The following is a 15061-nucleotide window of genomic DNA, read 5'->3' as shown; positions in this document are numbered from 1 at the left end:
GGGGGGGGGGGGGAGGTACTGGTTAGTTCATATTGTTGTTCCACCTATAGGGTTGCAGACCCCTTCAGCTCCTTGGGTGCTTTCTCTAGCTTCTCCATCGGGGGTCCTGTGTTCCATCCTATAGATGACTAATGATCATCCACAAAACTCCTTTTCCATCAATGCTCAGAATAGCGCTGTTCTTAATAGCCAAGAGGTGGAAACAACTCACATTGTCTACTGACTGGGACTGGGAGACATTAAGCAGAATGTAACATGTGTACAGGTCGGAGCATTAGTTTCCATCAGAGAATAAGGCACTGACATGACACAAGACTTAAAGAACATCATGAGAAGGGGAGGAGCCAGCAGAGGGGCCACAAATTCTGTGGGTACATTTATAGGAAGTGTCCAGGATAAGAAAATCTGCAGAGACATGTAGATTAGTGACTGCCTGTCAGCTAGGGGTGGGGACAATGGACTGAGAAGTGATGGTTAGAAAATTCTTTATCTAGTGATTTAAGGATTTTTAACTTGTACTACAGTAATTACTATAGTAATAGCTGCTCAGTACTGTGACTGCATCTCTAAAAATAGTAATACTGAACTGTGGGCTTTAAATGGGTGATTTGTACAGTATACAAAATATATCTCAATAGAGTTGCTTTTTAAGTAAAATTAAACTGTGTTTTCCAAAGAAAGAATCCCTTCCCAGAGCTCATGCTGCCCTCCCCTTCGGGGCCATCCCTGTACCTAGGGAGGCTGGAGGGTATAGAGCTTCGGGGGCCAGCAGGCTGGTGCAGTATGAAATGTCAGCAGACATTCACCAGAGGGAAAGCTGTGGGTACAGAACAGTACCTACAGGCCATGGAGCCTCTGTGCTGGTCATACTCAGACCAGACTGCACTAAGTCCACAGATTTGATTCCCCTGAAAACACTGTAAACTTCTTGCCATTGTCTTATTTAAACTCAACAGCTTATTGAAACCTTGAATGGTAACAAATTAAGCTAGAGAAGAAAATCACATCTGTAATTCCAGTACTCACAGGATTAGGAGTTCAAGCACAGCCTTAGCTACACAAAGTTCACGACCAGTATGAACTATGTGAGACCCTGTCCTCGCCACAAAATTTAAAATGAGAATGACAAATCAAAACCTCCACTTTGGACTTTGTCCTGGGGGCATGCTCTGAGCAGTCACTTGACCCTAAGGAGGAAGTCCCTGGCAGCTGGATGCTGCAATCAAGTCCTGGTCACCTCACTCCCAGGACCCCCAGCTCTACACTGCAGTATAGAAGCCTCAGCTCTACTCCTCAAGCCTTGCTAGCAAGCAGAAGTGGTCAGGGTGACGGTGTTTTCAGACCACTTCATAAAGTGGAAGAACTTGCTGTCTGAATTCCAGAGGTGCATCAGGAAAAGCTGACAGGGCTACCTTAGCAGTGTTAACAAGTACAGGCAGGAGCAGCCAGCCAAGGCCAGTCACAGTGGCTTCTAGGATGATATGCCAAAGACAACACATACAAAAACAAACACAAAAAAAGGAAAACCAAAACAAAACAAAATCAAAAAACCTAAAACTTTACATGAACAATCAAATCCTTGGTTTGAAAACTCCATCTGAAGACAGGCCTTTATTCACCAAGAAAAGCAAAGTTAAATAAAGCTGAAGGAAAACCAATCTTGCCAGGGGAGGTGGCACATGCCTGGAACTCCAGTATCTGTGAGGCTAGGGCACAGGCTGCCAAGTAAGCCCTACAGAGCCAGACCCCATCTCAAAGAGGAGAAATTAAAAATAATCACATCTGTCAACTGGACCCTGCCTGTTGTTGCCCTTGCCATAAAAGCCTGGAGAAAGGGAGACTATCCCATAAAGTCCTACAGAACCACAACTCCCTGTGCAAATAAGTTACATGTGGGCAGAAGGACAGCTACCTTAACTCAAGCACAACAGTACTGGGGAAGGAAGCAAGCTCTTTCTTGGAGATAGGAGAGCAGAGCCACCAAGACCAGGGAGAAACACTGCCACCAAGTGGTGACAGGCTCTCCAGTCACCTGAGGCTGCCTGGTCTTGATGTGGCAGCAATCCCAGTTTTGGAGAACCCACATGAGTCTGGCCTGTGAGAGGACAGGTCCAGGCTGGGTACTTAAGAATCTCCCCAGGGAGACCAGGGATAAAGTCCATGTGGTTGAGTACTTGCCCCGCAGGCATGCAGCCCTTAGTCCAACCTCAGCACTAAACTAACACACAACACAAAAGCCAGAAAGACAAGATACCACCCACTACCACCACCACCAAAACCCAGGCACGGGGGGCACACCTGTGGCACCCCGGCACTCAGAAGTGGAGGGAGATCAGCATCAGCTATACAGTGAGCTCAAGGGCAGCCTGGGCTGACCCAGTCTCAACAACGAAGTCCCCGTGCCCAGTGAAAGACAAGCACTCCTGATCAAGAGAAAATGAGTGTGCAGAGATGAAGACGGTGTTTGCATTATTTCACTTATGTTAGCCATTAAAATCTCCCTGAGGTAAAACAATTTTTGAAAACAAATCAGCCACTAAGTGCTTCCTACCTTTAGCACAGTAACACAGAAGTCACACGGAAGACCCCTTACACGCTTTAGCTTGGCCTTAAACGTTTACTTCTTGGTTCATGTGTTATCTAACCTAAAGCTCTTCAGGGTTTAGGCAACCCAGCTGTACTCATAAGCCAAAACAAAGCAAAACGCCCAGCCTTGGCTTTCCTGGACTATACACTCACATAAAGCGCTTCAAGTCAATAAATCACTCTTATTTATGCCAAAAAGAGTTTCCGTCCCCTTTCCAAAACATGTCAAAATCTGAAGGCATCTATTGTTGGTAAAATGCACACTGTGATATGAAATACTTAAATGAAAAGAACTAGATGAAGGCTAAAACTGTTCCCTGGCACAAACGGAACAAAAAGATTCTCTCCGTTCCAAATGGAGAGCTGCCTAAAAATTATTTCATAATGACAAAGAGTTCTCTTTCGTATGGTACAGTGAGAAAAGAAACTAAAGAGCACAGCACAGACTAGCTAGTTAAGAGCTGGTTTCCAGCACCCTCTGCTGTCCTGACAATGAGGTGAGAGCCCTTGACAACGAAAGCCGACTTGTGTAGACAGTGCATCCCTGGAGCACAGCACTGGGCAAAGCCCGCCTGCAGAGGATGAGGGTAGACCGCAGCTTTCCCAGGCCCATGTTTACCCTCTTACTCGGTATCACTGTTCTCCAGTACACCCTGCTTTCTTACACACGCATCCTTCTCATAAAAGGCCCCTGGCAGCTCGGTGGTGAGCAGTGGCCCAGCAGGCAGCAGGCCCTGTCTTTGTTCCTGCCACCACAAAGAAAACAAGAAATTCATTGAGAACTGAGATTATGGAGGCTCTTGGACCTTGGAGAGCCCTGAGTGTAGACTGCAGAGGTCCAGAGACTAGCTAGGCCTGGAAAACCCATATCATACCCACTGTGGCTGCTTTACACTATGCCCTAACTACTCAAAATGGGCTATTCACAGCAGTATCAGTGGGAAAGAAAGCCTTTCAGAGACAGAGCTGGGGATGCAATTGGTCCCACCTCAACAATCCACCTTTCAACAAGATCACCAAAGGACCCCAATCTCAGAAAGCTAGTGAAATCCACAGACAAAACCACTTAAGAGACAAGTGTGTGCACAACTTTGCCCAGGGACAAGTGTACCGCCACCCACTTGTCTGTGGTAGGGACAACAGTGAGGCTCTGAAGACCAGAGACTTAATTGGTAGGTGGAGCACCACTGTCCTCTACTCAGAGAAAGCAGTGTGTCTGCGTGCCCTCGGCCGTGCCCTCGGATGAGCACAGCCCGCCGGCCTGCCACAGCTTCTCTCTGATTTACTAGCACCCCTGCCACACCACCCGGGACAGAGTGAATCTTTACCAAGTATGGTCCTTCCAAATGCTCAGTGCTGAGAGCCTCACCCAGCCAGCCAGTGGCTTCCCTGGGTTCCAGAGACAACAATGGTAAGCAGCCACTACCGTGTGGGAGTACCAGTAAGCCCTGGGCTTCATATTTCAGCCACCAAGCAGCTTTTAGCATCTCCCTTCACAGTCTCTGTTGGCTTCGCTGTGGAAACAGTTGTCTCATCACAGCTGGATGGAACTTGGATTCCTATTTATCTCACAACTTTGCTTCCACGTGGTGAGTGCGGCACTGCATTTAACCACCTGAGATGTACCAACCCTTTGTAGGCTCAGGAGCAGGGCTAGCCCTCTCAGACTTTGCTAATTTAAACTTGTCAGTCTCACAAAACTCCAACTAGTCACTGCTGAACTCAGAAGGAGAGGGGGCCCGCCGGAGCACAGCTCAGTGGTAGAGTATCTGCCTGACATGCGCAAGGACCTGGGTTCTATCCATAGCACGGGTGGGAGGCAGACACATTGAAGATGTTTCCTTAGCTTTATTAGACAGTGCATTTGTAAGTACAGTGTAACCCCTCCTTAGATAGGTTTCTAATGATGGTATCTGTCCGTCTAACCTTTTCACCACTACCTCACTGCTCACCCTCTAGTTCAACCTCGGTTTTATGAATTTTGTCCTTAGAAACTAATCCTCCCCACAGGATTCGGCTCAGACATAAAAATCAGAACCCCCCATGACTACACAGAGAAACCCTGTCTCAAAAAACCAAAAAAAAAAAAAAAAAATCAGAACCCCTAGTTCACAGACCACACCACTGCTCTTGCAGTAGTATCGCTACTGAACAGCAAACACCATGCTTTTAAAACGACTACAGGCTTGTGTTAGGAGCAAGGAAGGCTGAGAGCTGTCTCTGCCTTGTTCTTTTACTTAAGGAAGCAGTAAGGCTTCCTCTCAGGGTAGCTCACGATTGGCCTCCTGGAGTGTGGAGCGTAAACACAGAATGGACAATCATGGAGCGTCTGAGCTTGTACAAGGAACCACCGGAGTTGTTTACTACCCACACTTCATGACTTTTTTTCTTAGATTATGAATTTTAAATACCTGGCAGGAGTGATGGGACACACCTTTAATCCCAGCTCTTGGGAAGCAGTGGCAGGTGTATCTCTCTAAGTTCAAAGCCAGCCTGGTCTATATAGAGTCGCAGGCCAGCCAGGACAGCACCCCCCACTCCGCCCCAACACACACAGAAAATGTTTCTAATTAGCTTTCTGCTCCCTTATGTAGGTGTGGCAAAAGTCATAAGCCTAGGTTACTCTGAGAATTTTAGAGAGCTCAATCCAGGTTGAAGTTCTCTCCAGGGAGAAGTAGAGTCTGAATAAGGGCTCCAGGGCCCCCTTGTCCCTGTCTGAGACGTGAGCAGGGTCCTAAGTGACCTTTTGTCCTTCCCTAATTTCATCTCAGAGACTGCCTGTGACACTCCAGCCAAATGGTCCTCTCTCTACCTCCTTCCCAGGAGCAGGGCGTCCGAGACCTCTGTGGTGTTTACAAGGGGTGAGCCTTCACGGGTGGCCTTACCTTCATATCTGCTTGGGGAATCACAAGCCTTCTGTGGAGTGGCCACTCGAAGGAATATCTGCTGTCTCCATGAGTGCCGCCGGGTCTTCACAGGGGTCCCATCTGTGTCACCCAGGTGGTTTGCTTTGGATTCAAAGTCCCTAAAATGGCAAGATGGCCGATTCATGAGTGATGGGAGGCGTCAGAGTTATAGTTCAGCTGGCTTTATCTTTCCATAAACAGATCCCCTGATAGCCACAGACCACAGACGCTAACTCAGAGTCACAGTGGGTCAGTACTCTTAAAGGACACTGTGAAAACAACAAGTTCACATGCCCTGTACGGCTATCATAGAAGATAATTAACACGTATGCTCCATAGACCGTAGCTTCCAATTGAGCCTTTCTGGGTGCTACTTCAAAAGAGAAAAAACTACTTAGCTGGGGCACTGTCACCAGAACCCCAATCCACACTAGCCATCCTGTGGGGTTACGTTCCTTAGCCCAGCCTCTATCCCATGATTGGACTGCCATAAATCTCTCTCCCTCCCTCTTCTTCCTCCCTACACACACACAGTACACACTACACGCAGCATACATCAACACCACACATCCATACCCGGATCACACCTACACAGCACACCATCCACACACATCCACACACCACCCCCCAGTCCTTCCTCCCACCCGCTTCCCCACGCTCATGCATGCGCGCTAAAACAGAAAAGCAGCTATAATTTAATTAGAGAACCATCAAGGAACTAATGATACAATCACTGATGATGGTGCCTACTTTAAAACCTTTAGCTTTAAAACTATAAAACAAAGTATAATTGTTAATATATAAATATCTCATTAATTTTCTTTCCACTCACACGAGAGTTTGAGCAGGACCCTGCAGTTCACACTCAGTATACACCACAGTGAGGCAATGATCACAGCTGGCGGATTGGATCGCTGGCCGCATGAGGACAGGCATAGGCTACTGCCCTTTAACAGCCCCACAGAACCATAGACTATATTCTGATAACAGAGCCAGCAAAACAGCCCTATACAAAACCGCAAGGTGGCTACGTGCTTTACAAAGGGCAGGGATGAGGAGAAATGGCTTAAGAAGTAGACACAATGGGCTTAGCTAGAGTTCTAAATGGCAGGAGAGCAGCGGAAATGTCCCATCTATCAAACAACTCAGCACCCAGCACATCATCGCATCCAGACCTGGCAGATTTAAACGGAGCCCTACCTGTTCGTGTTCTTAAAGTCACAGGTGTTATTTTCATCTACGGGAGCCAGAAATTTTAGAAAATTTGGCACAGAAGAGGAAGAATGGAGTTTTTTCCGCAGGGCATTACGGTAGAAGACACTAAGAGTTTGGTTAAAAAAAGAGTTTAGGATAAAGAAATATAAACACACAAAATACGCACTCTAAGCTTAAAAAGGAAAGTTCTTCACTGTGATGCTAAGAAGTAGACCAGGTAAGACATAAAATATTTTGTGACTGAAACTGACTCTCCTTTTCAGTCAATAAATTAAAAAAAAGATCACCACCCTCCACATAACACACTTATCTAAATTAATCAGAAGCTTTCTAACGTGGTACAAATTACAAACACAGCTGTTAGCTTGCGCACATGCACGTGTGTGCTCCCATAAAGATCAAGGGATGTGCAGGTTACATGTTAAAACAGTTCACCACTGAGACACTTCACAACAGCTTAAAGAAAACTAAGAGTAAAATTAAGTCAATTCAAAGGACAGCTGAAAATAGCAAATCCGAACAATAGCAAAAGGCCCCCCTACACACACAAGCAGTGTTGGGGCTTCCTGCAGGGACAGCCCTCATGCGGCTGGGCTGACTCCGTGTGAATGCCTGGCAGACAGACGACACTCAACTTGCCATGCGAGTGTGCTCACCTTTTTGGCACAGCATTCCCACTTTGCTCTCCACTGGAATTGTGTTTTAGGTACTTAAAGAAGTTTGGTGAGGAGGCGGAAGGGTTAAGACGAGGTGGAGGCGGAGCTGAAGGCTGCCCTGGGCAGCCCTGAGACTCACCCCCAGGAAGATGGTCCACACTAAACAGCAATCGGAAAAAGTGGGATTAGACTGGACAGGGTACGCTGCAAAGGGAGGACAGACACGAGAACAGGAGGCTTTGCTGAGTGTCTACAGGAATCAGCAGTCGGGGACCGCTGTCACAGACGAACCCTGTCAGGACCTTGATCGGTTCTATGCTTCCAGTAATACTTTCTGCTCATTTCCCTTGTTGGGAAATGACAGATAAGATTTTAGAAAATAACTCAGAATTTAGAAGCCACATTTCCCTTAAGGACATCTTGCCCTGGATTTCAAAGTCCCGTTTCCAATAGACTGAGGAGGAAAGTTCACAAGAGAGAAAGCAAAACAAATATGCAAAAGGTGGGCGTGTCCCCACCGTCCCACAGCTGGTTCATCACAGCCCACGACAGAGCCATACTCTCTGAGAGGAAAATCGAAGAATCTCGGCACTCGGTCCTTTCACCTGAGGACTGGCACTACAAATGCCATCGAGAGGGAGTGGGCACACAGCCATGATGGGGAGCTGTGTGCTCACAGGGTGCTGCAAAGTGCGGAGCCTGTCTCAGAAACGTCAGACTTGTCAACAGGTCCTGGAGGAAGTCCTCCCCTGACATCAGTCACCTGCCCAACTCTAAAGACCCAAGGATGATGCCCAACGAGCGGCCTAGGAAAACAAAGCTGGTGGCTCTGTGTGTGGCTCAGGATTATCAGTACATGTCACGCCTTCCCGCCACACTCATCAAACACCAACCACTGCACTGACTCAAATGGCTGCTCCTGGTACAAGTCACATGGGCACAGATGTCCCCAGCTTCTGCTGTCAGCAGCCAGTGGGAGGCTGCTACCATATATGAGTATTGCCTCATTTTTCAATGTATTTTAAAGGATAATTTGGGGACCAGTCAGTCTCTGGTTCTTGGGGTCAGTCACTAACAGACCTGGAAGAGTACGGGAAAGCTTTTCAACACATTGCTTATGCTTCTCTACAGCCAGAAAGGTTTAACTGTTTATTTGAGCCCAATTCTTAAGTGCAATGTGCTGGCTAGTTTTGTGTCAACTTGACACCAGCTAGAGTCATCAAAGAGTAGGCAGCTTCAGCTGAGAAAAACGTCTTCCTAAGATCTGGCTGTAGGCAAGCCTGTAGGGCATTTTCTTAGTGACTGATGAGGGAGGGCCTAGCCCACTGTGGGTGATGTCACCCCTGGGCTGGTGAGCCTGGGTTCTATAGAAAGCAGGCTGAGCGCGTTAGGAAGAGTAAGGCAGTAAGCAGCACCCCTCTGCCTCTGCATCAGCTCCTGCCTCCCTCAGGAGCCCCCAGCTTGTCTTCAATAATGGACTAGGATGTGGAAGTGTGAGCCAAAATAGCCCCTTCACCGCAACGTGCCTTTGGGGATGGTGTTTCACCACAGCAATAGTAACCCTCCCTAAGATAAGGAGTGAATGATGAATCTAGAATTCCCACAGTGACAGATTTCAGAAAGCATCAACTCAAGTTCTATCATAGACAGCCAGTCATCAGATGTGCCCAGGCCTCTGGGTGTCATCGTGGACACCCACGTACAGCTTTCTCTCCCTGCTTTATGGACATGGCGTCCCCATCCCACCACAGCCCAGATCGAGAAGTTCGAAAGAGGAAACTCTTCCACTCACACCTACGTGCCACTTTTCCCCAAACCAGCAGGCACGTTCCAAAGACAACATCTCATGCATTAAGGACTGTCTGACACACATAAGGACCATTTTTGCTCCTGTCTACCTGCTTGCTATCAATGTCTGCACCGACCTCTACATACTTCCTGAGGGAGCCAAGAAGAACTTGACACTGCTTCAAGTTTTATCTTTTGAAGCCAAGGGTCAAACTCGGCTCGGGTTATTCTTTTGCCTGAAAAGTATACGCAGCATATACAGTAAGTCTGACACTTTAAGCAACTCTTACTTGCGTTCATGAGGCGTCTCTGTGCTCACGGAGTGGTACCGCATGAGTTTCCTTTGAGAGGCCCCTGGAGAGCTCTGGGCAGGTTCTGGAGGCACAGGGCACTCTACTGGGAAATGACTCAGGGTGTTGGCTCTCCTTCTGAACGCCTGCTGGGGTGACAACAGGGCAGACTCTTCTGCAATGTGGCCCTCTGAGTCACTGGACAGGTCATCTGAGGAGCCAAGGAGCTTGAAGGAGGTCTCAGAGACGGGGAAGGCCTCCTTGTCACCCATGGACAGCTCCTAAGAGCAGACAGACAGCAGATTAGATATGTGACAGGGGGATGGGGGGACTGGCAATCTAAGCACACAGACACATTACGTTCATAGGACTGTCTCACTAGAATGTCATCTAGAGGTTACCAAAGATATAAGGGTATTAAAGCTGTTATATACAACACCTGCCTCTCAGAGCCAGGTTCTTGTTTCCTGCAGAGACGGGGAAAGTTCCAAAATTAATAATGAAGTTCACAAGCTACAACACTGACTGCTCAAATACCATGACCAGATTGCTAACTCCAGAAAACAGGCTTTTCACAGGCTTATAGGAAGTATGGTCCTGTATGGAGAGTCCCCACCACTTCACCAACTTCTTTATCTTTGCCTAGTATGTTCATGGATGTTTACCCACAGTTCAAGGCTCTTTCTGACTCTGATCTAATGCTGAGATGTAACTTGGTACTCTTGATGCTAAAACTATACTGCACGTTCTGCCTGGAGTAGAAACATTTTTGTCACCTGTGACTTGCCATAATTCAGGGGAAGTCATTTAACTTCTTGCTGCATTCCACTGTCTGCCTCTGTAAGAGTACAGTGAAAATTCACTGCACCATTTCTTGAATTAAGCAAGATGAGACCACTTTAAAGTGGCTTGTATTCCGACTGATGCTACAGAAATAAGCTAAAGTTTCACTAAGTCCTCCCTCCTTACTGTATGCTCAAACATTCAACAAGAGTCCTAACAAATCGACCTTGGTGGTCATGCCTATAATCTCTGCTCCTAGAAGGCAGAGGTCAGAGGATCAGGAGTTCTGGGCCATCAAGGTCACCTTGAGCTAGGTACAAAACCAGAAAAGAGGATGGAGGGGACACATAAAAACAAAGGATGGGAGTCTTAAGAACTTCATAATCAACACTAAGGTATCTGGAATCCCGACTCCCTGGCTACTTCCTTGGCACAATGCCCAGGCGTTCCACAGGATTTAATTCGTAGCATCAGTACCTTCCCTTCTCCAAGCTTTCTACTACCAAACCACACCTCTTCCCCTCACTCCTCTGAGGTCCAAGCCACCAGTATCTGTTGTCTGCAGCTCTTGTCACACTCCCCCTCATGTGGGGTTTTCTTGTTCAACTGTCCCTTCTCACCTATGGACCCAGCCATCTTTTTACAATAGGTAACCAGCAGCACACGACATTTGCACACTTGAACGGGGAGGTACGATCAGTGTGTGTCCTGTGAAGGCTGGATGACGATGTGGCCTGCTGTGCCTTAACTTAGAACGCTACATGGAGAAGACTGACTTCCAGGTCTTCCAGCACAACGCCAGTCTACAAAAGCAGCAGGAGCAGCGACACTGCCTTGCTGCCTAGCAGTGTCAGCATTGAGATCCCAGCCAGAACAAGTGAAGCACAGAGGCAGCTTAAAGTCTGAGTCATGTTCATCTAAAGGAATGAGTCTCAAACCACACACTACACACACCAGTAGGTAGTAATATCAATTTAGTGGCTTGCCAGGAGCATTTTAAAAATAAATGAGCAGAAATAACAGTGTATGCAGCCCATTATCCAGAGAGCGCTTTCATTTTAACTCATTTTCATTTTGTGTGGGAGGGCTATGTGTATTTGCAAACTATGTCAAATGTTAAATGTCTTTCTTATTGTTGGCGAGGATCTGAAGTCTTTGAAAACTCCAAGTCTAGGACAGAGCTTTGGAGAGGGGCTGGGGCTCACAAGCTTCCTCGTTCTTACATCAGAGCATGCTGACAATATGGAGGAAGGCTGCCTCCTGACTGGCAGTCGTAGGGTTAAATAAACCAGGTCCAGTCATGTGTAAATGCCCCTGGAACAAGATAGAAAGCAAGGGTTGGACAAGCAGGTGTGTCACCACAGAAGACGGTCAGGCAACACATCATACCTGTGTTCTGTGGCAGACCACGGGGCAAGGCTTGGCTGCTTATTTAAACAAAACAATCATGTTTTCTCACAGTCATGGGATCAGCTACAGGCCACAGTCTCAGGAATTTCTGCTGCACAATTCCCTGAATTCACAACCCCCTCCCACCTTTGAAGCTCTCTCAATCTTTTATTATTACAAAATCAACTTTGGATAAGAAGCTCATGGTTGTTACAGATTAGGTCTCATCTGTCTAAAAATATGATCTTGATTCTCTGTTTATAGCAATAGTTATTGGCCTTTTTATTTAAAACTTTTCCCACAGCTTGCCCTCTACATGTAGAGAAGTCTGGAAGCACTAAGTGTTTTATGACTAGAGGGACATGGGGCTTTTTTGTCCTGATAGCTGTGTAGAGTCAAGATGGGCAAGTCTGTTGGCTGCATCTTCAGGGCACCACTGAAAGAGAAACATGCTTACTTTGCTGGTGTTACTTAGAGTACTAGAAGTGGAGCTGTCCAGATCCACACTGGCGGAATGGTCCTGCAGGCCTCTAGCTTTATTACCCTACGAAAAGAAAAGGCAGTTGAGCCACAGCCCCAAAGTCATCACCATCTGGAAGCAGCCTGGCCTTGTTAAATAAATCGGAAAATAAACTCATTGACAAGCACAGCTCAGCACAACCCTGCACTAACCATCACGTTTCTGTCATCATTTTAAGAATCATACCAACCTAAATGATCCACAGAGCCTCATGGATCAGTCATGTGCTAGGGACAACAAACAGCAAGAAGGCCTAATACATCTATCATGATCCCCAAAGCATATTCAATAGCTCCTTCCTGAGTCATGGGCGATCGTAACCGGCCACCTGGATGTCACTCAATCAACCTGCATCCCTCTGGGAACTCTCAAAGGCAAGCCCTTTCAGTCTTGGTTTATAATTGGATTGTTTTGAATTATCTCTAAGGATGCTTAGAAAAATCTCAGCAATAGCGTTTCACGAAGTCATCTTTAACTGACTAAAGTTTATGTTTCAGAGGGAACATGCCTAACATCTGGAAGAACTGTAACAAAATAGGGTAAGCACCAGAGATGTGAGTCTTTAACATAAAATCAAGTTCTGATTTGTTAGAAGAAACATAAGGCTGTTCACACTCATAGGGTAGGAGGAAGCTTTCCTAAGGGACTCCAGGTGACGCTCAGGGTACTTGGATCTTCTGAGAGAGCCCTACATTGGCACATTTTTTGGTCATCTGTAAGTCATGTGGCCTCTGTGACAAGTAGTCAATTGTGTACAAACGTAGCCTTAGATAACAGGTAACTGAATGACACTGTGTAAATAAAGTAAGTTTTATTTACGAAAACAAAGAGGCTCATAGGATTTGGCCCATGGGTCAAATATTTCATGAATCTGCTTCTAGGGAGTTCCAAATACCCAACGAAAGGAGCTGACAGGATAGTTTTTGAAGTTGTCCTTAGGAACACCAGGGAAATAGGACCTACATCTGGCATACATAATCCATGTTCTTTATAGGAACTGTATAAATAATAACACTCTTGGGAGCAGGAAATCCCATGGGATAGAAAAAAAAAGAGTATAAGTTCCCAGCACTTGGGAGCCCTAGGCACTCAGATTGGGAGTGTGAAGTCAGGGTATGCTAAATAGCGTGACACTACTTCAATAAATAAATAACATCTAGATAATAATTGCTTTAAGTCTGATGAAACATAAAATAGAGTTGACCCTGCTTTAAAAATGATTCAACCTCAGTGAGAAGAAAGGATGCCACTTACCCGTGACAGAATGCTCTCTAGGGATTCTGTTAAGGACCTCTTTGCTCTGTTCTTCAGAGAATCTAACCTGAACCGGCTAGCACTGGGTGGCAGTTCACTCCCAATATTCTCTGCTGCCACCTGTAGTGTCTAGAAAAGAAAAACAAAGAAAAGTGAAGTCCATTAAAATTTCTACCCTTTGGTGCACAGGAGGGAATGGCCTGTGGGGCCCATCCTCTTGAAAGCCTGGGGTCCCATGTGCTCCTTAGCAACATGCCTGCAAGTTTCGTGTGCATTCTACTCCCCCAGATAAAATGAGAAAATGTGCTCAGACCTAATCAGCCAGCTCGCTCAGGCTACTGAATCAGAAACCTGCGATGTCATGACTGTGGCCTTGTTTTCTAACTGAGCCTAGATTTCTCCCCTAGTAAACTGGGAGTACCATAATCTAATCAGATCACGGTGCTACGAGACTACAACAGGTGGGAATATGGCAAGCACCAAACACAGGATCTGGCACAAAACTTTCTTTGACAACCTTGTAAAATAAAGCAGTATCTTACCTATGGGGGCATTTGAGAGACTAAGTTAAAAATTAAATTTATCCACTGAATCCATCCTTCCTATAGCTTTTTATAATCTCTCTCATTTTTCCTCTCCCTCTTCCGGTCTTTCTCCTATGAAAGCAGTCTGCTTTTTCTCAGCGAGGCTAACATTGAGCCAGAGCACGGTGGAACCCCACAGGCACTGAATACGTGATGCTCCCTGTTTGCAAGGAAGTACGTTTCCAAGAAGTTACACCCCAATCTGAGCACCCCCCTGCTCACACAGACCTTCACTGACGGCTTTGTCTGCTAGAAAGGAAAGACAAGCAAACAGATTCTCCATCCCTCTAAATACCAGCACACTCTCCGCAGTAGTCAAGCACACAGAAAGTACAGAGACTAACACAAATACCTCTGCCATACTTAAGTCTGACCAAGTTAGCACCCCCAGACGTTGAGGGGTGAGAGGAGCAGGCCGCTCTGGAACTCACTGTCAGGTCCCCAGCTGTGTAGCACAGCCAGTGCACTCCCTGCTGCCCCTCTGAGGTCCCCCACCTGTAGACGGAACTGTCTTCCCAGATATGCCATGGCCTTTAAATGAATGAATGGTCATTCCAACACCAAGCAGAGTGTCTACTCACGTCTGTCACTTATCATGGCTGCTACCTACGTTCTGGCTTCTTTCTGCCCCTAGACCTTTACTCTTTACTGGAATCTCCCAACCACCAGTACCACCCACCGTGGCAAGCACTCTCTTGAATTTGGTGCTTATATTAGTTCATATTTTGTATTTTTATTTACATCTATTCATAAAACATATGCTGCCTCACATGTAAATAACCAGCTAAGGAATAGATGCCACTATTAGTGTGACCACTATCAAAGTCAGCAGGAAGATTCTTCAAAACTCTAGAAAGAGAACTACCACGTGACCCAGGTAGGCCACTCTTGGCTGTGTACTCTCAGGATTCAAAGCCAGCGTACACAGAGCCACCTTCACATCCATGTTTACTGCAGCGCTAGTCAAATTAGCAAGGAACAGAATCAGCTTAGATGCCCATCAACAAATGAATGAATAAAGCAAGTGTGGTGCAGGTATACAACAGTTTCATTCGGCCACATAAACGAACAAAATTATGCCATCTGAAGG

General features: G+C 46.5%; 1 protein-coding gene across 1 annotated transcript in view; it reads right to left on the bottom strand.

Moving 5' to 3' along the window:
- Tbc1d1 (TBC1 domain family member 1) overlaps window positions 1–15061 on the bottom strand; it is a 211451-nt gene that overhangs the window by 63980 nt on the left and 132410 nt on the right. Inside the window, 6 exon segments of the mRNA XM_029477292.1 lie at window positions 5472–5611; window positions 6693–6812; window positions 7364–7522; window positions 9442–9722; window positions 12071–12157; window positions 13388–13516. Of these exon segments, the coding sequence (XP_029333152.1) occupies window positions 5472–5611; window positions 6693–6812; window positions 7364–7522; window positions 9442–9722; window positions 12071–12157; window positions 13388–13516 (916 nt within the window).

Source organism: Mus caroli, chromosome 5, assembly GCF_900094665.2.
Source record: "Mus caroli chromosome 5, CAROLI_EIJ_v1.1, whole genome shotgun sequence".
NCBI classification, from domain to species: Eukaryota; Metazoa; Chordata; class Mammalia; order Rodentia; family Muridae; genus Mus; species Mus caroli.
Note: the sequence above shows the minus strand (reverse complement) of the source record. Positions and strands in the feature narration are given on the sequence as shown.